At 51.5% G+C, this 27,618-nt stretch overlaps 2 protein-coding genes across 2 annotated transcripts; one reads left to right on the top strand and one right to left on the bottom strand.

Moving 5' to 3' along the window:
- Positions 1-962: 962 nt before the first annotated feature.
- On the top strand, positions 963-3,603 carry LOC137150496 (cystatin-like). The gene is made up of 3 exons (XM_067544457.1): positions 963-1,199; positions 1,757-1,876; positions 3,036-3,603. The coding sequence occupies exons 1-3, from the start codon at positions 978-980 to the stop codon at positions 3,108-3,110; spliced, it is 417 nt and encodes a 138-aa protein (XP_067400558.1). The 5' UTR covers positions 963-977; the 3' UTR covers positions 3,111-3,603.
- A 4,722-nt stretch (positions 3,604-8,325) lies between these two features.
- On the bottom strand, positions 8,326-26,904 carry CTSF (cathepsin F). The gene is made up of 14 exons (XM_067544068.1): positions 26,681-26,904; positions 21,685-21,807; positions 19,039-19,114; positions 17,265-17,365; positions 16,645-16,720; positions 13,986-14,099; positions 13,602-13,747; positions 12,994-13,090; positions 12,116-12,196; positions 11,588-11,707; positions 10,882-10,946; positions 10,199-10,289; positions 9,574-9,632; positions 8,326-9,140 (listed from the first exon to the last, which is right to left on the bottom strand). The coding sequence occupies exons 1-14, from the start codon at positions 26,885-26,887 to the stop codon at positions 9,066-9,068; spliced, it is 1,431 nt and encodes a 476-aa protein (XP_067400169.1). The 5' UTR covers positions 26,888-26,904; the 3' UTR covers positions 8,326-9,065.
- Between the last annotated feature and the right edge of the window lie 714 nt (positions 26,905-27,618).

Here is a 27,618-nt window from a genome sequence, read left to right as displayed (position 1 = left end):
TTCAAAGTCTTTCACGCATTCTCATTGCTGTCAGTCAAGATGGGAAGAGAAGTGGTTGGCATCCTTCCCCCCCTCTTTTATATCCTGACCCTTTTTACTGGAAAGGTCCTTGCTGAGTCTTGGGGTCAGGCAGCCCGATGATTTATATGCTTGAGCAAGTGACTTTCAAGTGGATTGTAAATCTCTTGTTTACAACACCCCTGCTGGTGAATGGCCGGGGCTGATTGCTTAACACCTGGCTGGGTGTTGGTCACCCCTTTGTTGCCACTGAAGAAGTCTGTTGGCGTTCCCAGATGTACATGTTTCAGTAACAAACATAAAGCACATCTCATAACTCCACATACAGTGTCAATACACACCTGTTAACAGGACAGTGACACTCAGCTGGCTCTGGCTTTTCCAATGGTACCTCACAAGGCCCACTTTGTACAAGATTTATCACAATTTTGTAGACGTGCTTTCCACAACAGTGTAGTGTCACAGGGAGGTTTCCCTACTGTCAGCAAGGCCTTTTTCTGTGAGGCATAATACGTACTCAGTGGTTGTTGCTCAATATGTCAGCTAGCAGGGCTCCCTGTTAAGGAATGTTTCACCATCTGCTATGGGTGGGGCTCTCTACCACAGGGCAGGGCTCTCATAGGAATGGCCACACCCATTACATCCATGAGCCTATCTAGCCTAGCATCTCGTCTATGAGAGTGGCCATTGCCAGTTGCTTCAGAGGAAGGTGCAAGAAATGCCTCACCTACTGGGGAATTCTGGAATGACTCAGCCCATAGAGGCTGTTTCCCCCTGGCCCTTATTGGCTGGATTGAGCCCTGAGAGTTTATTTCCCATCTATACTTGGGTCTTACCTAAAGTAGGGTGGGGCCATCAGAAGCACAGGTCTCTCCCCCTTTGGGTGTGGCCATCCCAAGGGGTGGGGCTCCGTGCCTATATCTTAGCACCCTGTTCCCCAAGTGTGGCCATTCTCAGCCATGGCATTCCCTGCAGCAGCAGCTGGTCCCTGGTTGTGCTTGCTGCTCCTTGTGGGTGTTCCTTTCACTTTTGGGGACTCTCTTGCTGGGGGTCTGCACCCTCTGTCAGTGTCAGACCCAAAAGTCCAGCAGGGGGCACGCCAAGCCGTACAGGCCTACAACCAGCGCAGTAAGAGCCTCTACTACAGCCGGGCAGTGCAGGTGCTGAGTGCCCATACACAGGTGAGTGGATGCAAATGTTACAGAGGGCAGGGGAGGGGAACTTGTAGGGGAGCGGGTGCTGTGCATGGAGCCCCCAGTGAGGGGCCTGGGATCCAGGGGACAGAGCTAGGGTGGGCAAGGCTGCAGGGTGTAGGTGGATGGGATCTGGTGGGGCTGGGACCTGTGAGGGGATCAGAATGTGTTGCCAGGCTCCTTGCCCATCCCCACTCCAAATCCAAGCACCTAGATGTTCCCCTGCCCCAATACCACTGAAAACCCTGCCCAAGGCTTCCCCACCTGAGCCCCACAGTGGGAGGCCCTTTGGCTAACTTTGCTCTTTTCCCTCTTGCGCCCTGTGACACAGGGATGGGTGCTAATAACCCCAGGGGTGCTGGGAGCACCTAAATCATAGCCCGAGTGGGGAAACTGACGGCCCAACTGCCCTCTCTAGGACACGGCCTAAGGAGCAATGAAGAGGCTCAGAGCTCAACCCCTCATGTTTCCTGGTGCTCAGTGCAGGGAGGGAGGGGTGTGTGCTGGGACTCATCTCCAGGCTGTGCTCCCCATTCTCCCTCCAGGTCGTGTCCGGGTCCATGTTGCATCTGACCATGAATCTGGAGAAGACCCTGTGCAAGAAAAGTCGGGATGCCGCAGTGGACCTCAGCAAGTGCCGCCTGCCGCCCCCGTCAGAGCAGAAGGTGAGAGGATAGGACTGGGCCTAGTTCTGAGGGTTCAGGGCATCAGTCTGGTTTGCCAAGAATTACATTTGGAGGTGAAATTCTGTGCTTATTTAAAGCTACAGCCATCCCCACCCAATGTCATTGGGGCACATCCTCTCCTGCCCACAGTGGGTGAGAGACGCTCCCTGCCACAGAGACCATCCCATCTCACCCCACGAGTGGTGGGAGGGGCCCAGAACCAGGATGGGCTCCCTGCTGCTCTGCTTCTGCAGAGAGTGAAACTCAGACTCTGCAGCCAAAGGGAAATGTTTTTGTTTGGTTTAAACTCTGTGAAAACTGTATCATTGTCCTGCCCTCCTCAATAGCAGGGGCCCATCCTTGCCCCAATTCCACGAGAGACAGACAGACAGACAGAGAGAGAGAGAGAGAGTGTGTGTGTGTGTGTGTGTGTGAGAGATTGCAGCCAACCAACCTCTGCTGGTCCCGGAGAAAGTACAGAAAGTGGGGAGAGTTGCTTGGTGTGGTTCAGAGGCAGGTATCAAGGACCCTTTTGGTATTCTTGCCTTGCTGCTTTCCCAGTTGAATCCATCTCCAATACTAGCCAGCTCTTGGTGTATCTGACTGGAGGGTAAATGTGTGGGCACAGATTTGGGGGAGTTAAAACTTTACGGTGGGAGCCCTTCCATGAGCTGGGAGCTGATTTTGGGGCAGGGGCTGCCAGGCATGGCAGAGTCACAAGGAGGGTGACTGGGGAGGTCACTAACCTGAGGCCCAAGGAAGCCGGGTTTAATTTCCTGCTCTGCCAGACTCCCCGTGTCAGCCTGGGCCAGGCACTGGCTGTGCATGCCTGGGTTTCCTCATCTGTAGAATGGGGCTAATAGCACTGCCCTGCCACCCAGGGTATATGTGAGGATAAATACAAGAAATACTGGGGTGTAGATGTATCACTGAGCTCTGTTAGCTCTTCAGGTGTTTTTATGACATCCACAGCACCTCACCACTGCACACACAGCAATGAATTTAGCCTCACGCCCTCCTCCCCCCCTCATTTTACCAATGGAGAAAGACACAGGACTTGCCCAACGGCATGCTGTGAGGCTGGGTGAGAAAAGGACAGCTGGGTTTTAATGGTAACCCCTCAGTCACCCCAATTCTAACGTGCTTCATTCCATCCTAGAAAGTGTACTGTAAGTTCCAGATCTGGTCTCAGCCCTGGCTGAACAAGACACAGATAAGTCAGCAGTGCAAGTAGGTCCATCACCAAGTCCTGCTGTAGCTAACGCCGAGATGACGGGGAACCAAAACATCTGCTCCACCATCAAAGCTTCAGCGGAGACCGGCTGCCTCCCTCCACCTCGCACTTCTTTCCTCTAATCCGCCAACCTTATTCCCCATCAAGTGGAGGGAGATCAGTGTCTTGACTTCACCCTGGGGGTTGGAAATCAACCCGTTCTTCTGCTTCTCGACTGATTTTTAATCTCTGTTTAATGACAAAACGGGAGCCCCTGGGCTCTTTCTGTTATTGCTGGGTCTTGTACCTGCTTCACTATGGCAATAAACCACTTTACTGCAGCATCTCACCATGGATGGGTCAATGGCTGGTTATTTTTCATTTCTCCACCTGCCTCTTACCTCACCCCCCCCTTTATGTCCAAATTCCCAGCACGATTTGCATGGCTGCAAAACACCCCCAACCTCAGCACCTGCTCTGTGCTGCTCCTGCCTCATCCTTCAGTGGCTCCTGTGAGGTTCGGGCACTTCACACATAAAGTAGACAGGGGCCAAGGCTAGATTCCAGTCACCAAACATTTCCCCCCCACCCCCCTGGGATCTGAGGTTTGCAAACTCTACATGCCCAGGCCCCATGCCCACTTGTATCAATTTACCCTGCTGTAACCCCACTGATGGGGCTCAACTAATGTGAACACACCGGTGTGAACATCCTCAGTAACTAATTAGAGTCAATCACTCTAGGCTCATGCGTTTACACAGAGGCTCTGCACCCAGTTAGCCCAGTAACGGCTCACCAACAGTTGCTTTGTAGAAAGGTGCCAGAGACGCAGTAGTGAGGGGATAATTCACAGGTTGGGTTCGTGGCCCAAAGCCGTTGGCTTTACATCCAATCCCCTTCTAAATATTTTAGATCTACTGAAACTCTCGTGGTCCTGTTCCCCACAGGACTGTCTACTCCCTTTCTGATGCCAAGGACTTGGCCTTGGGATCTGGTAGCCGGGAAGGCATGTGGGAAAAGTATTTCTCCCAGCCCTGTAGATTAAGGATAGCCTAGTAGCTTCCAATACTACCACTTAGGGGTTCACTTCAAATCCCTCTGCGCTAACGGTAGGGGGAGTGAAAATTGCTGGGCCTCTAAAAGCTCCCATGGCTGGAAGCTGAACCTAGACAAATACAGACAGGAAATAATTTTTAATGGTGGGGGCGTTGCAGGAGCATCACTCACCACTGGTCTGGCACCTCCTGCTGGTTGCTCTGGAGATTAGCTGGAGGCCAATGCCCCCTGTCCGTGGCTCGCACACTCTCACTGTGTGCTATCTGCCCACAGCCCAAGACACCGCAACATCCTCCTCAGGACTCTGCCTTCCGGCCATATTGCTGCCCCTGCTCCCCCCTTGGGGGGGGATTTAGGCCCTCAATAGTCCCTGGCAGTCCTCCCCCTCAGTGTCACTCACCCAGTGGCTAGTAGGGAATCTGGGCCTGCCCTCATCTCCAGCCCAGGGCCCCTCAGCTTTAGCCTCACTGCTTTGTCCCAGAGCTGCTTCCTCCCACTGGACTGGGGTGGTTTCCCTTTGCTTCCTGAGCCTACCAGTTCCTAAAGCTTCCTCCCTCTTCCCAGGGAGTGTCACAGCACCCACTCCTCCCTTTCTCCCTGGAGTGTCTACCTTTCCCCAGCAGCCCTGTCCTTTTTAGGCTCCACCTATTCCTACCCAGCTGAGCCTCTTTAATTAGCTGCCTAATTGGTTAACTGGCCCATCTGGTCTGCAAGATGAGTGGGAGGTAGATGCCCCCTCACAAGGGGGAATTAAGCACTGGAACAACATCCCAAGGAGCTGGGGTAGATTCTCCATCATTTTGGAAAGAGGTGCTGTAATTCAACCAGGAATTAATTCAGGGCAGTCCTAGGGCCTCTGTTATACAGGAGCTCAGACTGGATGATCACAGTGGGCCCTTCTGGCCTCAAGTCTCTGCATCTATAAAAGCAAGCATAGAAATAAATCTTGGCACTCAAGGGGGGAGCACAGTTGAGGGCTTGAAAGGAGTCTAACCGAGGGAGGTGCCCTCCATTTCACTTCTCTTTCATCTTACCTATGAAAAGTCCACTTTAAAGCAGCACCCATTCGTTTGTGAGGGAGTCCATGGCCCCAGACAGAAAATGCAGCTCAGGCACCGGGTTTATCATTTATTATTAGTGTAGAACACATATCAAGGAATATCAAACCCTACAGCATTGTTTTGAGCTCTTTCCACAACTGCTCTGCGGCAATCCCAGCTTGCCATCTCTCTCTTCCAGGTGCAGAGATCAGGGGATGTTCTTGGGCAAAGAGAATGGCCCTTAGCATTTTTCCAGTACAAGAACTTGTAGAATTTTTCTCCATGAAAATGACAAAGGGAAAAATCCAGATTTGCCCTCAAAAACCTCACCACCCTTCTTGCTCCTATGCTTCTAACAGCATCCTCCAAAAATAAAATGCTTAACAAACCGTAGCCCATTGCTCCTCTCATACATGTGAGGCAGGCTGTGGTTAGTTGAGCTTTCCTCCTACCTGCACGTACAACTCCCTTGCTGTGGTATAATGGGGACAGTTGCCCGTTCTTTTAACCAGGGTTCAGTCCCACAAAGGATCAGAGACCCAGACCTCTTTTTGTGCCATTTCAGTCATTGAGCCTGATCAGCTAATTAAGCCCTGAGTTTCCAGAGCAAGGGGGAAAAAAACCAAACAAAAAACCGCAGCTTATCTTTATTGCTTAAGAGAGCTGAGCTGGTGCTGAAAAGTAACGTATGGTATTAAACCCCCCACTCACTCTAACACACTGGAAGGACTAGATCCTTCCTGGGTAGGCATAAAGCTACATCACAAGAGGCTACTGCCCCCTTGCCTTGTGCAAATCCACCTTCAAAGTGCATTTGATCAAACAGCCCCACAAGGGGAAATACTGCAGCGGGACTCTAGCAGCGTTAGTCCAGAGCCACCCAACCCGTGCTAAATGCGGCCTTGCAAAACAGAAAGAATCATACACAACAGAATGGTGTTAGCAGCAAGATCACAGCTAGGTTCACGCAACGGTATCCTACTGTGCATTTACAATAGTGTGGTGGCAGGAAGAGACACAGGGAGCCACAGGGCTTCCCCCCCATCCTCCCCCATTTTGATCACCTCCTCTGACAATAATATTTTGTCTGAATAAAGGGCTTCCTACATGAATTTGAACTGCACTGAGCAGAGGGGAGATAGCCTGTTTGTTGTACATCTGGGGCTTGGCCATGGACCACACAGCAAGGCAGCAGCAGAGCTGAGAGCAGAAGATCTGTGGCAGACTGTGCCTGCCCCAGTTTTCCATTGCCCCTCCCAATGAGGCTGCAGCAGAGGCAACATAAAAGCTGGGCAAAAATTGTTTGACCAACCTGGTTTTTCAGCAGGAAATTGGGTTTCCGAGTAAATGAATTTTTTTTTGTGAAAGAAAATCTAGATTTGTTTTTGGTTTGGTTTTCTTGCTTGTGGGTCAAAAAAACTCAAACACCCAGCAATCAAAGTGTTTTTTCCAATTAAATATTTCAGTTCCAATAGACTATTAAAGTGTCACAGCGGAGTTCATTTGCCTCATGTCCCTCTTCTCCTTTATGTACTGTACTCCCCAGACAGACAACATCTCCCAGGATACACCTCCTTTGCCTCTCCAACTGGGGAGAACGCATTGGCATGGGAGATTAGTCTGAGCAAGACGCCCAGACTATAGAACAGGGGTAGTTAATTATTTTTTGTCAAGGTCCAAATTTCTTGGTCAAGGTACAGTCAAGATCCAGACACCAAGAAAATAATAAAAAAATTAATAAAATAATTAAATTAATAAGTAAAAAAATATTTTTGGCTCCATTCAAAAGTGTCTGGCAGTCAGGATTTGGCCCACAGTCTACCTATTGACTACCTCTGCTATACAGAATGGGCATGAGGCACCTAAACGACAACTCCCATGAGGCACTGGGGCAAATAAGCAAGAGGAGACCATAATGCATCATGGGAAATGCAGTCCAACCAGAGAACTCAGCTTAGTGGCTTTTTACAATCAAATTTTTTTGGCATTTGAGTTTTTGCCCCAAAAAAAGAAAAAAAAAAATCCTTTCCACTGAAAAAAACCCAACCATTTTCTGCCCAGTTCTAGGCAGGATATTAACGCTCCTGTCTGGGGGCTGGGAAAGCCCAGGGCCAATGTTAGACTCATTGCAGAAACTAAGGAGTGGGCCCCACCCCGCCTCCCTTACCCACTCACACACTGGAATTCTGCAATGTTTCTGAAGCCAAAGCCTGAGCCCCAGCATGTGGAGCCCCCTGTGGTGTGGGGCCCTGGGCAATTGCTATCTCCTAACGCCAGCCCTGGAAAGCCAGTCTGGCATTAAAGGGTCGCTGGATTCTCCACAGCTCAGAGTGGCTGAAAAATACAGAGCATGTGTGACATGGATGGACTACAACTTACAGCATGCAGTGCTCCAAGCTGTCTTTTCCCCACCCTCCCAGAGAATTGCTGCCTCCAAGAGCTTCCCAGGCTGGCCAGTCCTGCTTACGTGCACCCTGGTGCCAGGACTGAGCTCTGGAATTTAGGGGAGCTATTCTTTCACCCTGCCTTGTAAGGGGAGCCCAGAGGGAGCATTGCCCCCCCTGCCAGGGTAAGGAGAGGGAGGGGAGGAAATACCCGGTCCTTCAAAGCTGTTGATGCAACCTGCACTTCCCGAGAGCCAGGAGAATTGGGGGCACCACAGTTAATGGTTTCCAAAAGCCACAGCTGGTTGGGAGTGTGACGCAAGAGCCTGGCCCTTTGTAAACCCAGGCTCCTTCAAGATGCTTCCCCTGCAACGGAAGCTTTTGAAAACCTTGCCCCAAGACAGGAGATGGAAGCAAAAAGGGCTTTTTCGGGGAGAGAGGTGCAGAATCCAGAGACTGGTCAGTTTCATAGGATTAATGCTCTACCCCGTCTTTAGAGTGCTCATAGTGTTTCCCTGTAATAGATCCAGCCAGCCAGGCTAGAAAAATAGAAACCAGCAGCCCCTGCTAGGGATAGTGTATCAGAATTAGAGGCTAGGGGTGGCATATGCAAATTAGTGTTACCAGCTTTTCAAAGTGCCCCCGCTGGCCTGATGGGAACAGGCATAACTGGCAAAGGGTGTGTCAGACCCACCAGCAAAAGCAAACATGTGGGGTGGGATCGTTTCTCTGCCAGGAGAGAGCGAGCTGCCTTCAGAGCATGGGTTGAAAAGCAGCCTTGGTCCTGGGAGCCAGGACGCCTGGGTTCCAACTGTGTGGGGCGGAGGGAGGAACACAAGAGGTGTGGCGCGTAGTTCCAGGATATTGCACAAACCCATGGCTGGAGGAGGCCCAAGGGACTGTAGCATAGGTTGGGCAGCAGCTCCAATGCGCCAGCATCCTGCTCTAGGTGGCATGTGTCTTTCACCCCACAAAGTCTGTCCCACTGACTTCAGCTGGGGGGGTCTAGGGGAGAGGGCAGTCATCTCCTGGAGGGAAAAGCCAGGAGTCTCAGCAGTGGGTGAGCTTGCAAAGAAGATGCAGCCCTGGGAGATGGCCCATAAGGACTTATTCTGCAGTGGAAATCCCAGCCAAGGTGTCCTCCAATCAGTGTTTGTTAGGACAGGGAGCAGACCAGGGCTCCCTTCTGGGCTCGAGATGCATGCATGAGCGCACCCTTGGGGCATGGCATAGCCTCCCCCATCCTGCTGATTGGCCTGCCCCAGGCCAAGTCTCTGCCCCGCCCCCTTTGCTCCACAGCTTTTCCACACTGTGACATCTCCCCCAGCTTAGCCAGGGTCCTTTCTCCCTTCTCAAGTCTCTCTCCTATGCTCTAGGGAAGCTAGCGGGCCCTAGCACGACAGGTGCTGGGGCTGGGGCAGTGACTGTGGGCAATGTAGTGAGACAGAGAGGAGGGGAAACACAGGGAGGTTTTGGGGGGCGAGGTCCTGCAATGTCTAGTCCACCACAGCTGAGCTGCACATGGTGTTCATCCCGCAGGCTCTGCTGCCCCGGTACAAGTAGTAGTAGCCCTGGGGAGGAAAAAAGAAGAGGGGTCACTAGGTCCCCATCAGCCAGCAAGTCACTGCTTTGGACCTATTTCTCCCAGCACCTGCTCATTGCTGCTTAGCTTTGGGCACCCCACTGTGGCAGGCTGGGAATCCCGGGAGAACCACAGGGGCTGGTCTGTGTCCAGCAGACCTGATGAAGCCCCCATTTTCTACCCACTGCTCCCCAGCCCTGGCTCTCTACTGCCAGGCATGATACTGGGGAACTGGGCTAGGCTGGGAGTGTGGGGAGAAAACAGAGGGAGGCCTGACCTGCCCTCCCTGGAGAGGGCTGGGGGAGGATGGGAAAGCCAAGCAGCCAGTGCAGGGGACAGGGATGGAGAGAAGAGGGACAAAGCCAGGTGGCCAGAGCAGTCTCTATCCCAGCCCGCACCTTGCTGCTCCTTGCTGGACTCACCTGCTCGCCCCAGTTCTTGCCCCAGCTGTTTTTGATGGCCCAGAAGGGGGTGCGGCCACCTGGAAGGTAGAAAGGGCCACCATGAAGGTTAAGTTTGAGGGTAGGAGGCTGGACAGTTCCTGCCACATGGCTGGGGCCCAGACCACCATGAGCCAGGGGATTGGCATCATTAGCCAGCGCTGACTGAGCCCCTGCTGTCAGCTTCCACTTTTGCAGCAAAAGGGATTCTGCAGCTTACAGCAGCCCCCGAACTCCTGGGTTCCAGCCCCCGCTCTGGGAGGGAAGTAGGGTCCAGAGGTTATAGCAGGGGCTGGGAGCCAGGACACCTGGGTTTCTCTCTGACTCCGCCAGACTCACTATGCCTTCAAGCGAGCCACCTCCCGTCTCTGTGCCCCTGGTCACTGCAAGTCCATGAGGGAGGGCTGGGAGCAGCCGGGACTCGGCTCAAGAGTGACACATGGTGGTGGCAATGAGCGTTACCTGCTCCAGGCAGGACAGTAAGGAGGAAAGGCCTGCAAGGCCAGCCCAGGAGAGAAACAGGATGGGCCCAAAGTGGCTCATTAGGGCTAAGGGATGTCCCCGAGGGGAGGGGGGCTCCTGTGGATTCCGGACTAGCGTCACTTACGTGTCCCGTACCCCACCAGCAGCACAGCGTGGTCAATCATCCAGGGGTTGCAAAGGAGCCGGAAGGGGTGGGAGACCCCCCTTCTGTAGAACTGAAGGGGAGAGAGCCGAGGAGCGGAACGTCAGCCGGATGAGTGCACAGATCCCTACAATGCCACCCAGATGCAGCTGCCTCCAGGGTGGAGCACGGGACTGTTTATACAGGGATCCCTGGCCTGGTGCAGAGATGGGACCACCTCTGGGGTGCGGCGCGTCCCTTACTGAGCCCCTGCCCTGCTCCCTGCAGCACAGCATCACCTAGTGCCACGCCCAGGTACTGGGGCAGCATTGACTACAAGGGGAGAGCACCTCTGCTGAATCTGAGCAGCAGGTCCTCCGGCATCCCACTGGGGCCAACAGCCCATGGCTTCTGCTAGAACTCAGGTGCCAGGTCTGCACCCCTCACCCGGAGAGAGTCCCAGGGCCTGGGTACGATATCTCAGCAGCCTCAGGGCTTTCGCATAGCTCTACCAGAGGCACACGCCACATCCCAGCAGCACGCACCAGGCTGTAACGAACCAGTGAGTGGGGAACGCCCCACTAGCAGGTGGAGTCTGAGCTCCATTGGAATCCCACCCAGGCTGTACAGATGCCCCGCACAGCAGGGGCAGGAGTCGGTGGCTCTGCCCCGAAGCGTCTGCTCACCTGCATGGCGAAAGCATTGAGTGCGATGGAGATTGGGCCGTTCTTGACCAGCCAAGCTGCAATCTCTGGAATGGACGGGATGGGTGAGTTGGGGCTGTGGCAGGAGAAGGCGCTGTGCCTATCCCAGAGCTGGCTGGGAAGGGGGCAGGGCCATACCAGGTTTGTCCTCGTATGTGCCAGGCATCAGCAGCCTCCAAGGCCATGAGACACTCATGTGCCCAATTGCCCAGGGGTGTCGGCCTCACTTGGCTCATGAGGTTCCCTGGGCGCCTCGCAGCCAGGACTCCCTGTGGGCTCTGACACGTGCAGCTCAGCTCACAGGGGTGTGGCGGTGGCTGCACGGCCTGCGACAGGCATGGGGAGGCAGCATGGGCTAGTGGAAAGGGTACTGGACTGGGACGCAGGAGACTGGGCTCTACTGACAACAGGCTGCCTGACCCTAGGCAAGTCCCTTCCTCACTCTCTGCCTGCCTTTTCCCTCCCACCCACTGTTTAGGACTGGGACTCTCTCTCACTGTGGGCAGCGCCTGGCACAACAGGGGGTCCCATCTCCCAGAACACAGATCACTGACAGCTGTGTGGAAGGGCAGGTCTCTTTCCACATGCAGCTCCAAGTCTCCCTCCCTCTCCCGCCTAGCTCCCAGCGACTGGAGGAAGGCGTAGGCAAGGCAGACGGCAGCAGTAGGACTCAGGGACCTGGACTCACCTGTCTCATCCCGGGAGATCTCCACAGAGCTGTTGATGTAGACGGCCACCTTGCTGGTGGAGAAGCTGCAGCTCTGCTTGTGGCCCTCATAGCTATAGTCGCCCTCCGTCTCCAGGCCACCTGGAAGGAGCAATCCCCGGGAAGGGCAGGTTAATAGCGCAAGGGGCTAAGAGACAGATCCTGCTGCAGGGAACTCGCCTGAGGCTTGTACAAGACTAACGGGATCTGAAAAAATTCTGCGATGCCCCTCAATCCCGACCAACAGCCCCCTGCTAGCCCAGCCCTGGGGTCCCCATCACCACCACCCACAACTCAGCCACTGGCCCCAATCCCAGCCCGCAGGCCCTGCTAGCCCAGCCCTGGGTTTCTCCCACATGCAGCCCTGCCAATGTTCCTCAATCCCGACCCACAGCCCCCTGCTATTCTATGTAGCTGCGGCTGATCTTCCTTAACTGCCCAACCCTTGATCTTCACCTATTTGCCCCACTCAGGTTGAGGCCTCGACCTCCCAGCTGGTCCTGAGCTTACCTAGCTGCTCAATGGCCTCATAGGCATTGGAAGGCAGCCCCCCTCCACAGGCATGATCCAGTCCATCGCAGTCCACCAGCTCTGCAGGGAGAGAGACTGGCACTAACCGATCTGACGCTCTTGGACTCCCATCCCCCCCAGCTGTCCCCACCCCCAGCTGGCTGCTCCAGTCTCTCTCAGACAGGTAGCATGGGCTGTGAGTCAGGACTCCTGGGTCCTATTCCCCGTTCTGCCACTGACCCGGGGCTAGCCCCTTCCCCTCTGCGTGCACGTTTTCTTCCCTCCCCACCCCCCCCCGGCTCTAGTTAGCAGGAAACTCTGCAGGGCAGGGACACAACGGGGGCAATCTCAGTCAGGGTCTTGCATAGAGCTCAACACCACAGGGTCCCCCTGCTCTTGGCTGGGGCTGCTTGGCTCTACCACAAACCCAGGCCAGATCAGATTCGCTGACAGTGCTGAAATCAGAGTGGAAGCTGCAAACACCTCTGGGGAGGTCAGGACACTGGAGGAGGACTAGCTCCCACATCCTGACCCCTCACTCCCAATAAGGGGCGTAAGGGGGAACCCAGCAACCAACCCCCCTTCACATTAAAGGAAGTTTGAGTTCTTCACTCTGGTGCAGGGATCGACTCTTAACAGGGATTTCCGAAGAGCCTCAGGGAAACCAGCTAGGTCCAGGGAGCCTGCAAATCCATCAGGCTCTCGGAGGCAGCAGCCGCACCGTGCAGTCCCTCTCCTGCTCAGGACTCAGGGAGAGTCCCAGGTGGCATGCTTGGGCCATGCAGGCTGGGAGAGCGCCAGGGTCCTGGAGAAGGAATCCCTCTTCTACCCGTCACAGCTCAGCCCTGGCTCCAATGCCAGGAGCGCCAGCCACATACCCTGCTCCGAGAGCGAGACGAGAGACCCCCTGCGCAGGAACCACTGTCCTTCCACGTTGCCGGTGACAGAGAAAGCCCAGCAGGAGCCGCACATGCCCTGGAAACACAGGGCCAGACAGATGATGTCCCACGAGTGACCCGTCAGCCTCCCAAACCCCATCTGGCCCCAGGAGGGGGTGCTGTTGGAAACAATGTGGGAATGCTGGCTGTAGGGGGGCTCCCAGCCACTCCAGTCCTGACCTCTCCCAGCAGAGGGTGCTGAAAGGAGCAGGGCAGGAGCACAGGCTGCCAGGAGCTCCTGGCCTCTCCCAACAGAAGGCACTGCCTGTGCAATTGGGGGTGATGCCAAGACAGCTATCTGAGCACTGGGGCCATGACATCTCTGGAAGGGTCGTGCACGGGGATCAAACCCGCAAGTTTGGATCTACCTCTGAGCCGCTGCAGCTTGTGCTAAACCGGGCAGGGTGCATTAGCTCAGAGGCACGAGCAGCCTCAGCTGCTATATCTGGTCTAGCCACTAGTGGGAGGCAGAGAGCCCCACCAGGTAAAGTTGGCATAAGCTCCCCTGCTGCTGCCTTCAGGGGAGGAGGATTACCACGGAAACCCACCTGGTCCTTGATGCCAGTGACGGCTCCGTGCTCCCGCCAGTCCCATTCGGCAGGAGGTGGGTCGCTGGGGATGGCAGCCGGCTTCATAGGCCGGGCCGGGAGTTTAGCCAGCAGCGGATTCAGGTAGAGGGAGCGAAATTCATCTTCTGAAATCAGAGAGAAGGTGGCTCAGGAGCCCAGGATATTTGCCTATGGTCTCCCCTAGCAGGGGGTGCTGCAGAGCGTGCGGCAGGAGCTGGCTGTGGGCAGAGCTCCCGGCTACTCCAGCCCCGGCCTCTCCCAGCAGGAGGCATGCAGCGAGTGGGGAGCTCCTAGTCTTTCCCTGCAGGGTGTGCCGCCAAGGCTCCATGGACACAATGAGAGCAAAGCCGCCAACCCACTCACCCGTCAGGTCGCTGAACTTGGTGACTCCGTACTCGGCCGTGCCCTGGTCTAGCTCCTGGATCGTCCGAGCCTTTTCCAGGTTCTCCGCAAAGATCTGCAAGCGCCTCTCGGTTTCTAAAACAGTGAAATGGACCCAGGAAGCCAGAGTCATTGTGAGATCAGGGGTGTTGTAATGGGTTAAATTCATTGTATTGTGTGTGTGCCCCGAGTCCATGTTGAGAAAGGAACAAGTAACCAATTTATATGTGATAAATGAAAGAAGCTATTGAAAGTTGTTAATGGTGCTTCAAGGTTTTGTAACCAATTATTTTTGTAGTTGTTTCTAGTTATTTTTGTAATAGATAAGGGGAAATTGTTAGTTCTGAGATAAGAAAGTATGAGTTATGAGTCACATGGGGGAGAAAACTCAAAGGCAGAAAAGAACCCTGGCCTGACTGAAAAATGACCGATTAAACTTGAAATAAGGGGGACTTGTGAACCCAGCAGTTCCGGGCCCATACTTGGAAGTTTGCAGATGCTGCAACTTTTAATTGGCAAGTTACACCTGGTTTTGTTTCAGGTAATCAAGTCGTGCAAATAATGAAGTGGAACAGAGGACAAAGGACGGGATGAAAATCCAGTTGACTGTTGCAGCAATCATCTTGTGCCTTGTTCCGAATGCAGCATCATATGAGCAAAATGTGTTATATTAAGTGGCTTCCAAACTTGCAAACAAAACAAATAACACCAACTGTTGTGTGTGTAAGTCATACAGTCGTTCATTAATAATTTAAAGAGGCAAAAGAACCAAAAAATAAAAAGCAATAATTAAATATAGTGGTATAAATAATTAGGTTTTGTTATGTTGTTTTATTATAAAAAAGCTTTTTGCTTTGTTAATCTTATTGTGTTAAGGTTAAGTACAAAATATTAAAGGTATTACATTTGTTGTAAAGTTTAAAGTTTTAAATGTTAAGATAAAAGTGAAAGTGGTTAGAAAGGAAAATTGTTTATTGAGTAAATCTCAACATGTCCTCGGGTCAGGGGGCCATGTCATAACGAGTTAAATTCATTATATTGTGTGTGTGCCCTGAGTCCATGTTGAGAAAGGAACAAGTAACCAATTTATATGTGATAAATGAAAGAATCTATTGAAAGTTGTTAATGGTGCTTCAAGGTTTTGTAACCAATTATTTTTGTAGTTGTTTCTAGTTATTTTTGTAATAGATAAGGGGAAGTTGTTAGTTCTGAGATAAGAAAGTATGAGTTATGAGTCACATGGGGAGAAAACTCAAAGGCAGCAAAGAACCCTGGCCTGACCGAAAAATGACCGATTAAACTTGAAATAAGGGGGACTTGTGAACCCAGCAGTTCCGGGCCCATACTTGGAAGTTTGCAGATGCTGCAACTTTTAATTGGCAAGTTACACCTGGTCAAGGATAAACTCCTGGCTTAGGGATTCCTCAAGGAGGGACTGACAAAGTGACGTAGAAAATGCCCATAATTGGTTTGGCGGACGTATAGGCTGGAGTGGAGATAAAAGGGTTGTCAGACAAAGCAAAAATTAGAGAGCCTTCTCGTGAGGACCACCGAGCCTCCCCAAGGGGTACACCAGAATCGTGCCTGCAAGAGGGTCTGATAACCCATCCTGCCTCTCTCCAGCCTGTTTGTCTCTATATTAATCAGGTAATTGGGCTGATAACCCATTGGGACTTGTCCTGCGGATGATAACCTGGGTGTGAATACGACAGAGGTTCCACCTGGATGAAAATACCCGAGGTGCGAATACGATAGAGGTTCCACCTAGATGAAAATAACCTTGGTGTGAATACGATAGAGGTTCCACCTGGATAAAAAATAGAGCTCTAAATAAAAAGACCAGGTCATAAAATATTTGTTGTTTTGCTGCAGCTGAGTTCATCTCTGTATGTGGTGAGTAGTGAATGTGAATGTAAAACTAGCAATAATTCTACTTGTATTCCAGGAGTGATTGTGATTGTAACTGTTGGAATAACTGCTTTTTGTACATGCTTTATAATTGTTAGTTGTTTTCTTTTTTTTTTTTAGTTTTATATGTGTTTTGAGAGTTTGTAATAGAATAAGGGAATATGATTTGTAGTAAAATAATTTGTTTAAGTTACTAGTTGTTGTATTAGTAAGTTTTGTGTCTAGAATTTAATCATTGTATTCAATTTTTGTTGTTTGTAATTATATAAAAAATGAATCAGTAAAAGAAAGATTCAATTTAAGTAACTGTAGCAAGTTAATAAATAAAGGCTATTAAATGGTTAAGAATCTGCGTAAGCCTGTCAAATGTTTCTGGGAAGTTTGCTAAGTTTTCTAACATTTCCAAGCCTTACATTCTGTCTTAAAAGGGAATATAGACGAGCCGCCTTAGTGTCTTAAAGCATCCTTCAAACTGCTCCCATAATTTAGGAGGCTGTTTATCCCTAGTAATCTTGATAACCTTAGCAAAACACAGCACTAAGGCACGTCAGGGGGATCTCAGAACCTCTCCTTAAATGTTGCAGGAGCCAATGTAAAGAATTCTTGGGTGGGGGGTGGGAGGAGAAGAGCTGAAAGGGTGATAGGAGCATGCTCAAATGATTCTGGGGTGTGGCAAGAACTGAAAAGAAGGTGGGATGGGGGCCCAAGAGATATTGCAGCGCCTGGGGCTCACCTCTTTCATCCTTGTAGCTCTTCTTGTAGGTGACCAGGAAGTCTTTGAACAGTGAGATCAGCTGGATGGATGCATTCTAGGGACAGAGAGGCAAGTTGCTTAGAGACCTGGAAGGTTGGAGGCAGTAACAGTGACTGATGCTGGAAGAAGTGCCATCTGCCAAGGCCATGGCAAGTGTCTGACTGCAGGGGGCGCTAGGGACCCAGTCTCAGCCTCCTCCTGCTGCAGGTCTGTCTCTGGAGCAGTGCAGGAGGTCAGCCCCATGAAACTATACAGGAGGGCTGGTGACCAGTGGAGGTGCAGCCTGAAGCATAGCAGTGTGGCAAGGGAATGAAGCCAGAAGGCAGGGCGGTGGCATGAGAGAAGGTCTGAAGCAGGATACTGGGGGGCTGGAGAAATACAATGAAGAGGAGCACCCCGGCCCAGGTGACCTACTCCCTAATCCAGTTGACACCCCCCTATCCTGGTAGCAAGAGGCCTCATGTTCTAGTGCCAGCCCCATAATCTCTCCCCACTGGGATAGAGCCTGAGTTACCATCACTAATAGGCAGGCTGGGACCCCTCGAGGGACAGGACATACTGGGTTAGAGGAGGAGGAGGAGGAGCGAGCCAGCACCCACCTGGGAAAGGGCCTCCAAGCGAACCGGCTCTTCTGGTATCTTGGCACGAGCTGGCTCCTCTAGCTCCAGGGATGCCGTACTTTGGACCTTCTCCAACGGCTCTGAACATAAAAGGAGGCAGCAGCAGGCACTGGGGTTAGTCCAGACGTAGTTACCGTATAGATCTCACGCATCTGGGGAATGAGGGCCAGGACCATGCCCAATAGCCTCTAGTGCTTGTGCTAAAGGAGATCTCCCCTGGTTAGCAGCAGTAACAGCTTCCTTACCTGTTAGTAGCCACTGGAGAGCACACTCACTCTTCTAGAGTCACAGATTGGAAGGCCAGACAGGACCATTGTGGTCATCCACTCTGACCTCCTGCATAGCCCAGGCTAGAGAACCTCTCACAGCCCTTCCTGCCTGCAGCCCATATCTAGTGGCTGAGCTAGAGCACGGCTTTTAGAGAGGCATACAATCCCTAAAAATCTCCCAGGGGCAGGCTGGATTCTTCATCACTTGGACAGTTGTTCCAATAGTTAATCTCCTCCCTGTTAAAAATGCGTACCTCATTTCTAGCCTGGACTTGTCAGCTTCCATGCCCAGCCTTTGGGTCTCAATCTGCCTTTATCAGCTGAATTAACGAGCCCTCTGCTCTCCCAACGCTCCTCCCTGGAGACATCCTTACAGCTTGAGTTCAAGTCACTTTGGCACCTTCTTTTTGTTAAGCAAAGCAGAAAAGGCTCTAAGAAGCTCAGTCTACACACCAAAGTAGTGCTGCTTTAACTATACCACTCTAGTTAATGCGGTGCAACCCCCTCTGCATGCATGCTGGGATAAATGTGCTTATACCAGCGTAGCCAGTCCTGTACAGGAAGGGGAATAAAGGCACCATTAGCCCAGGAAACTGCATCCACACTAGGGCTGGATGGGTATAACTGTCAGTTAAAAAGATTATATATATTATAGAGACCCCTAACTGGCAGAGTTATACCAGGGCATAAGGTGTGTCTACAGCGGGCCTTCAGCTCTCACTCCAAGGCAGGTTTTCCAGGTCGGAAGCTGAAGCTAAACAACTTCAGACTGGAAAGAGAATACACTTTTTTACCAGCAAAGGTCATTCATCATTGGAACAACAGACCAAGGGCTGTGGTGGATTCTCCATCACCGGGAATGTTTAAATCAAGACTGGATATTTTTCTAAGACCTCTGCTCTAGTTCAACCAGGAATTAATTCAGGGCTGTCCTATGGCCTGGATTATGCAGACTAGATGATCACAGTGGTTCCTTCTGACCTCAGAACTGATGAACGGTGGGGCTCTTCTCTGACCCCTTTCCAAATTTGTCACCATCTTTTGTGTGGAGAAGTGGATGCAGTATCCCAGTAGTGGGCTCACCAACGCAGGGAATGGCTGAAATGCAGCCATGTTGGGACCGAGACAGGACAGCTCTGCAACAGTGCATAGCAATGCTACACAACAGATGGGGAGGACAGGACAGACTCTGGCATCCACAAGGGGGGAATTTAGGTCAAGAGAATGAAAGCACCCACGCTGGAGTCTGGCCAGGAGAGTAGATTAACAGCCAGCCACTTGGGAAAGTGCCAAAGGATTCTTTAATGGCCAGAAGGGGACTAAAACTTCCATAACCAGCCCCATTCAGGAAATACACCTTGAGTGGCCCTAGGCCAAGTTCGCAGGTGGGGGAGGGGTGTGGCTTTGATTCCAGACTTAATGTTCTTGTTTACATTCTAGTCAGGATCCTCTAAACAGAAGACACCCATGTAGGCCTGCCATACCAGCTGGATGACACTCTTGCTTCACCAGCCTCTTCCTGTCCATCCATGGTTGACTCCAGACCTCAAAGTGACAAGCCTTCCAGAGGAGGGGGGGGGGGGGGGGGGGGAGAGAGAGAGAGAGAGAGAGAGAGAGAGAGAGAGAGAAAAACAATCCTTGAGTCAGAATTTCATACATGAACATTACAGACACCTGATTGGAGGCAGGAGGGATGAGTGCAGTGGCAGGGGGCAGGAGGGTGCTGGGTTCTGTTCCCGGCTCTGGGAGGACATGGGGCTCTCTACTGGGTTAGAACGGAAAGGCTGGGAATCAGGACTCTTGGGTTCTAGTCTCACTTCTGCCACCACCATGTGTGGTGCTGGGCAAGCTGCTCAGGTGTGCTCTGTGAAATGGGGCCAGTGTTTCCCCAATTCCTGGGTGGGGCGCATGTGTCTTAGCTTATGTGCAAAATGCTCTGTGACTCTCAGGTGAAAGGGGCCAGAGAAGAGCCGACTCCCTACTCATTCCACAGCCCTCTCCTCCCAGACAAAAAGCTGAACCCGAGTTCCTCAGCTGATCCTCCCCTAATGAAAGCTATAAAAAGATCCCCTAGTTACAGAACGTTTGGGCTAAGGCCAGGTCACAAGACAATGAATAAGAGGATTCACAGACAGAGGCCTGGCTCATGGGACAATGACTGGAGAGTCTGACACAGGACAAACACAGACCAACAGATCGCTTACAGTGTAACTGGACTCCTGGGTTCTATGTTAGTAATCTTGTCCCTTTCCCTATCCATCTCCTTTCCATTTCAGCGCCATCTCCTGGAGTCCTAGCTCTGCTGCCTGCTTGTGATAGATGCTACTCCATTTAAATACCGCAAGAAACTGGCACTAGTGTGCATGTGCGTGTACAAACACACATGCCCTTGGTTCTGATTTCCACCAGTGGAAGACAATCAGCTATGTGTCTTAGCCCCCCTACTGTAAACACACTAGAGCAAGTCTCCTGTAGCTCAAGCAGTAGTGATGCCGCTTCTGATGTAGGTAGACCCCAGCTCTCTCCTGCGGCTGCTATGAAGTCCCCATAGTCCAGTGAGGAACACCCACATTTCTCCAGTTCTCCCACTCTGACCCTAAGGAATGTTTTGGCAGGAGTGAGTGCTGTGTGTACAGGACAGGGGCTGGGTCGCCCACAGAGTTCTACCCCCATCATGCTTTGGGAACAACCTCCCTTTCTAGAATCCCAATCAGGACTTGGAAGAGCCCAATCCCCAAACATCCAGCCCACATCTTACTACATGCCAGATGAGACTACCCTATGTGTCTGCTCACTGGGATCATAACTGTCTGCCTTCTCTTTAAAACACAGCCTCAGGAACTACAGATCCCAGGATGCTACACTCAACAATAAGTGGCCTCCACTTGAACCAAGATGAAGTAAGGCATGCTGGGAGCTGCAGTACCTGTCGGCTGTACCTTCATACCTCTTCCATTTAATGCAAATTAAGTGTATCCTTTGGGCTCCTCCCCAGTTGGAGATGTGGCCCTCGGCCAGGTGTCCCCGATTTCAGAACTCTAGGAGTTACTGGGGGAAGGAGAAAAGCACTGATTCATAATATCTGCGGCAGATTCTGCTCTCTGTGGTATCAGTGTAAATCCAGAGTAACCTCATTAAAATCAATGCGCTGAATCCACACTGGTGTCACTGAGATCAGAATCTGGCCCTATCTCCATGGAGGTCAGTGATGTGACACTAGAGTCACATCAGTTTAACTGAGCTATTAAGAGTGGGAAGGTCTGATTAAGTGGATCCTGTGATGAAAGGGGATTTTTCCGTAACATTTTTGTAGCCCCTGTATGTGCCTCAGCTTCCTCTATGTTTTGCATGGCTACCCAGTGGAGGAAAAAGAACTGTTTGCACTCAGGGCAGGCTAAGAGACGTAGGTATGAATGTCGCCTAGGTGTCTGAGCCCGAATGGGTCATAAAAAAGGACTGGCTGACACTGATCCCATATCCGTAGAGAATCCGAGAAGCCAGGGGCAAATCCAGTCCTCAGGACACGGACAACTAACAACCAATGAGCCAGAGGGAGATGGATTTCCCCACCTCTCAGCAGGGAAGCTGAGCAAGATCCCCCAGCTTGAGAAGAAAGGACTGGGAAGGTCTGAGATGGGGCGATAATGGCTGACTGCTGGATGGAGTCTGGGGCTCTCACCTCGGCGCTGATCAAGGACATCAGACGAAGCCTGAATTTGGAGTTCACTACAGTCTGCCTGGGCTTGGGGCTGGCCAGAACAGACTCGGACTAGGTTTTGACCTTCATTTCTCTGTGCTAACCTGAGGACAACCTACACGTGATCCAGTTGACTAATACACCCAACTGTTTTGGCAACACTGTTTGAATGTCAGTGCAAATGCTGGGTGAGGTACATTAATCTCTGAACCGTGTACAAATCTGCCAGGAGTCTCTCTCAGCTGGACTCACTGAACAGAGCTCATAGCATGAAGCAGGAGTGCTGGAACCCCAGAGGTTCATCTAAAGAGGTAGTGAGACCCCCCGTTGGGTGTATTGACAGGGTTCTTCCAAGATCCTGTTCCAGGGTGTAGAGCACCAATCTGGTGGATTGGACCCAAAACAAAACCACAACCCAGCACCTGGTCCTTACTATTTGCTCCGGCTCCACTGAATTTTCACAGTTGGCCGCATCCTGGTTTGTGAATCCGTCCTGGCTGCACGGTGACATCAGCAGCAGGGTCACATCCAGATAGTACTTGATCCCATTCACCACCTGCAGACACAGCACAGTTCTCAGGTAGGCAGAGCATGGCACAGTCTGCTCTATTACTGCTAACTCCAGCCCAGAACTTAGGGAGACTCCATGCAGTGACAATAAATGGGGAACTGGTGAAAGGCTGAGTCCGGCAGCCTCGGTAAAGATTCCCCTCTATACTCATTACAGCCAAGTTCTCACTCACCTCTACAGCAAGGGATGCTATAGGAATCTTGCTGGGACAAACTAGGGTTCAGATTTCATAGCTTACTTATTATACAGGCAAATATAACGCATTTTCAGAATGTTTTAAAGCCAGAAGAGACCATTAAATCATCTACTCTGACCTCGTATATTGCATAATTCAGAGAACATCACACAGTTACCCCTGTGTTAAGCCCAATAACTTGTGTTTGGCTAAAGCACCTTCCAGAAAGGCAGCCAGGTCTGGATTCACAGAGTTCAAGAGATGGGGAATCCACCCCTTCCCTTGAAAGTTTGCTCCAAGGGTTAATCACTCATTGGTAAAAATGTGCATCTTATTTTTAATCGCAATGTGTCTGGTTTTAACTTCCAGCCATTGATTTGTGTTCTGCCTTTCTCCACTAAAGAGCCCTTTAATACCTAGGATTTTCTCCCCGTGAAGGTACTGTCACAACAGCATCAAGTCACCTCTTGATCTTTTTGAGAAGCTAAATGAGTGGCGCTCCTGAAGTTTCTCTGTCAGGCATTTTTTTCCAGCCCACTTTTCTGCACCCTCTCCAATTTTTCAACATTCTTTCTAAAACGTGGCCCCCAGAATTGGATGCAGTACTCCAGTGCTGGTCTCATTAATGGTGTATACAGAGGTAGAAGGCAATTAGAAAGTGTTCGACCAGAAGCAGTTCTTTATAAAACTAAACAATGATCTCCCAGTACTGGTCTGAAATTTGAGGGTAGATCTGTGCTAGATTCATAGATTTTAAGCCAGAAGGGAACCACTATGATCATGTAGCCTAACCTCTTGCCTGACACAGGACAGAAAATTTCACCCAGCAGCTCCTGCAGCCAGCCCAATCATGTGTGGCTGAATTAGAACCTAACTTGTTGACACATGTCCAATATGCTAGCAAAGCTCTAAAAGCAAAATCGAATAGAAACAAGAGTGAAACTGCCTGGTCTATTCCTCATTGTTCCCAGCAGAGAGAAATGCAACAAAGGCGTAAGTAAAATGCAATGTACCAACCCTAACTGGTTATCTCCTGTGCTGGCCTAGCTGTGACTGACGGGCACATCCTGTCCATATGTGAATTCTCTCTAAGGGTGTGCCTACACTGAACCTGGGAGGTGTAATTTCCAGTTTGGTTAGGTGCACATGCCCTAGCATGCTAAAAATGGCTAGCCACCAGAGTACAATCCTCTCTGAGATCCCAGGAACGTACCCAAGTGACTAGCCCAAGCCACCACCTGAGTACATACCTAGGATCTCAGACAGGATTGTACTTGGGCGGCTAGCCCAAGCCATTCTTTGTGCCGTCGCAGCCACGCTGCTATTTTTGGCACATTTGCTCAATCAGAGCTAGCGTGTGTACGTCTGCCTGGGCTGGGAGTTACACTTGCCAGCTGCAGTGCAGACATATCCTAGTAGGATTTCCTCACCTCTCGAATCTCCTGTTCGCTTAGAACACTTTGCCCTATTTTTGGTTCCGATAATTGGTTTATTTGTATTGTGCTAAGAGGTGGATAAATTATTACAGATTCCTGTTTACCAGCATTTGGAAGGGTTAATCATGTACTTTTGTACAAGTGGAAAGATGCGACGTATTGTTAATTATGCTCACTCATTCCTGCTGGTTACAAATCCAGAATAGGGGTCTAGTTCTTAAGTCACACCACTTTGGCACTGCAAAGGGATCTTAAAGTTATTATTTGTGTTACTGTAGCTCCTAGGTGCCCCAGGCATGGAAGTAAAGTGCCCCTCGAGCATATCTCCTGCACCAGTCAGGGTAGAGCTGGAGGGCTCTGCACTGACTTCTCCCAGACCCCAGAGTAGGGGATGTGGCACGCCAGCTACTCTCTGCTTCCAGGGCCCACAGGGGGACATGGGAAGCAGAGCACATCATATCTCTGCCATGCAGGCTCCTGCACAGCCCCAGGACGCTATGCCTTCCCTGCTCTGGAATGGGATGCCTCTGGCACTGAGGGGCCTAGAGTGGAGTGCAAGATTGCAGGGGCGAGGGGGTATCTTTACAGGGCTATCCTGAAAGAAAAGCTTGTACACGTGCAGCTCAAAATTGCAACAGCTTTTTGCAACAGCTTTGACTAACACATGATTTTTAGCAGCCAGTCATCTATTACTGCTAGGGATTTTCATAGAAATTGCCAGACTGGATCAGACCCGATGTCTGTCTAGTTAAAATCCTGTTTCTCACAGTGGCCAATGCCAAATGCTTCAGAGGAATGTACAAGAACCCTACAGTATGAAGATATGGGATAACCTCCCCTCCACTCCATTAGCTCTCACCCTGGTCTCTAATAGATATCAGCTTAAGCCCTGAAGCACAAGTTTATATCCCTTCCAAAATTGTTATCATTGTGTAGGATAATGCTGAATATTCCTGATATCCATATAAATGGGCAACCCTTTTTTTTTTAATCTTGCTAAGTTCTTGACACCAATAACTTCTTGAGGCAAGTAGTTCCACGGGGTAACTACAGAGTGTGTGAATCATTTATCATATTTTCTTTTATCAGCTTTTAAGTCAATCGAAACATCGGACTGGAAGAGATCTCCTGGGTCATAAAGTCCAGTCTCCGCTATTGCAGGCAACCCTATCATAGAATCCAGCCGAAACCTTACGCAGCTCCATCTTCAAACTAGTTGGGTTGTTTGCCCCCATTGCTTCTATGAGGAGGCTGCTCCAGAACCTCCTCTGATGGGTGCAAACCTTCTCATCTCCAGCCACAGCTGATTCCTGGCCAGTTTATCTCCATTTGTTCCTGTGCCAACATTGTCCTCTAGCTTCAATAGCTCTTCTCCCTCCCTGAGTTTTCCCTACTGTACCTAGAGAGCAATCAGATCCCCTCTCAGCCTTCACCTGGCCACTCATAAGATCAGCTCTCCATTCCCCTAATCAGCCTAGGAGCCCTTCTCTGCACCTGGGCAAGTATGAATTCATCTTTCTTGACCATGGGTGACCAGAACAGAATGGTACATGGTATTTCAGATGAGGCCTTACCAGTGCCTTGTAAAATGGCATTCATACTTTCCTATCTCAACTGAAAAGATTTTGCCTGATACATCAGATTAGTTCTTCCTCCCATTGAGTATTGGTGTGTCAGATTAATTTTCCTCTCACGTCGTAGATGCAGAACCCCATGGAAAAGCTCATTTTTCTAACATGAATTAGTTTCTTGTATTATTTCTGTTCTCAACAGTATTTCCAGCTACTCCAACTATTGTCTTCTGCAAATTCCATTCATGTGCTATGTCTCCTGAATCATCTGGTTAGAGCCAGGCCCCATGGTACTAATTAGGCACCACCCCAACTCTAACACCTTCCTGTTTATCTCTTTAGTCCCTTAGAGAATGTTCAGCCCACATGACTGCACTTAGATCCAAGTCAAAGTGAATCCATTTTTCAATTAGGATGTTGTGAGACACTGCAGCAAATGTTTTAGTAACATTCCAACCTACTGCAGATTCTCCTTGTGTCCATTTGTTTAGCTACAGAAATGATCGCATTTACCTGGACAGGATGATTCTTTGTAAACCTTTTGCTCACAAATCTGTTACTCTCTCTGAAGATATACTAATTTTTTTCCTTCCCATTATTGTATGCGGAAGGAAAGTCAGATTCATAGGATGGTCACTGCCCTTAAACACACACACAAGTAATCATCAAAATTAGTAATTCCTTCCAGTCCACATAACCCAGTTTATTCCCCCAGTTTGCATAATCCAGTCCACAGCCCCTTATCTAGTCCATATAACCCAGTCCCCAAGTCTCACAGTCTTTTTGCCTTGTACCTGTCTATAAGGACACCAGCAGTGCTTTCAATGCATATTCTAGACTTTATTCCAGGCCATACCCTCTTCTAACCCAGGCTATCTCCCACCAGATCAACCTTCAACCCCTAAGATCCATATGCCTCAGAGCTTGTCTACATTTAAAACACTACAGCAGCACAGTGGTGTCTCTACAACACTTCAGTGTAGGCATTAGTACCTACGCCGATAGGAGAATTCCTCCCATCGGCATAGGTAATCCATCTCCCCAAGAAGCGGTAGCTAGGCTGATGGAAGAAATCTTCTGTCAACCTAGTGCGGTCTACACGGGGACTTAGGCGGGTGGATTTTTCAACTTTGAGCAATGTAGTTAAGATGACCTAATTTTCTAGCACAGACCAGGCCCAGGCCTCAGTCTACTGCAATCCCTATTCCTTTCGTCATTCCTAAACCCACGTAACCTAGTCCCCAGCCCGTCTGCCCTGGATCCCGGCCCACTTAACCCAATAATATACTCCTTTGCCCCCTACAAGCTGTAGGTGTACACCCTCACCTCTACAAATCCAACCACAGCCTTTAGCCACGCTCCCACACACTGAGCTCCCCACTGCAGTGCACATAACCCAGGGCAGACCCCACTAGCCCTGACACACCCCACTCCAACCCCTATGCCCCAGCTGGTCCCCCCACACCCCTTTAGCACTGCCCCCCCCCCGTCCATGGCCCGACCCCGAGCTACAGAACCCAGCCCCTGTCGCGACCTCTCCTCCGAACCCCGGCGCGCAGGCAGCCGAGGCCATAGGACGCAGCTCGCTGTCCTTGCTCCGCTGCACCCAGCCCGGGACGGCCACATCGCGCCCAGCCACTCAGCCGTGGGCTGGCTCCCCGGGCCCGGCCCCTCACCTGGGCCTGCGCCCGCCGGATGGCCCCCAGCCGGGCCGGCCCCCCGCGCTGCCCCGCGGCCCGGCTGTAGCTGTCCAGAGCGAAGCGAGCCGCCTCCAGGGCCGCAGGGTCCCGGGCGGCCTCCAGCTCCCGCAGCGCCCCGGCCCCCAGAGCGGGCCCCGGCCCCGCGGGCAGCAGGACCCCAAGCAGCAGCAGCGGCACCAGCATCCCCACCACCGAGCGTGTGTGAGCGGTGATCGCTCCGCGCCGCCTCCCACTCCTCGGGTCCAGCCTGCGGGGCGGGGCGTCCTGCTGCCATAGAGACAGGCCCGCCTCCTCCAGCCCGTGGGGGGGTGGCAGCAGGCCACCACACTACCGCTTCCACTCGCTTCGCCTGTGTCTTTTCTCCAGCCCACCACCCGCGGCCCTGCCCCACCTTACGGGGGTCTGGCCCCCCCGCCTTTGTACCCCACGTGCCAAAGCACCCCACCTTCCCTACACACAGCCCCAGAGCTCCCTGGATGCTGCTCCCTTCTCAGGATGAGACTCAGTCCCCCTTCCCCTGCGTGCAGGGCTCCCACATGAGGGGGGAGGGTAGATGGTATCAGGGCTGGAGGCCCTAGGCACCCAGCCCAGGCTGCAACCCCCATTACCATGAGGAAAAAAAATGTCACAGCTCATGAGATTGTACGTATGGGATGAGGGACTGTGGTATGTGTGTGGGAGGGAGCCCGTGTTACAAGTTTGTACTGGGCCCCAAAAAATGATGCTTGGGCCCTGCCCCTGTCTCATGAGCCCTGCATGGCTAACAGCTGGCTACTGATTCCCCCGAGAGCTTGGGCAGGAGCCAGGTGCTGTGAGAGCTCCTGGGGGATCAACCCTTTCTACCCAACTGATTACAGTCCACAGCATTGGAGATGGGCTCAGGTCCTCCCCTACAGCCTCGTAAGTCTAAACAT

Source organism: Emydura macquarii, unplaced genomic scaffold (assembly GCF_026122565.2).
Source record: "Emydura macquarii macquarii isolate MOO-44397 ecotype Brisbane River unplaced genomic scaffold, CSIRO-AGI_Emac_v2 contig_968, whole genome shotgun sequence".
NCBI classification, from domain to species: domain Eukaryota; kingdom Metazoa; phylum Chordata; order Testudines; family Chelidae; genus Emydura; species Emydura macquarii.
Note: the sequence above shows the minus strand (reverse complement) of the source record. Positions and strands in the feature narration are given on the sequence as shown.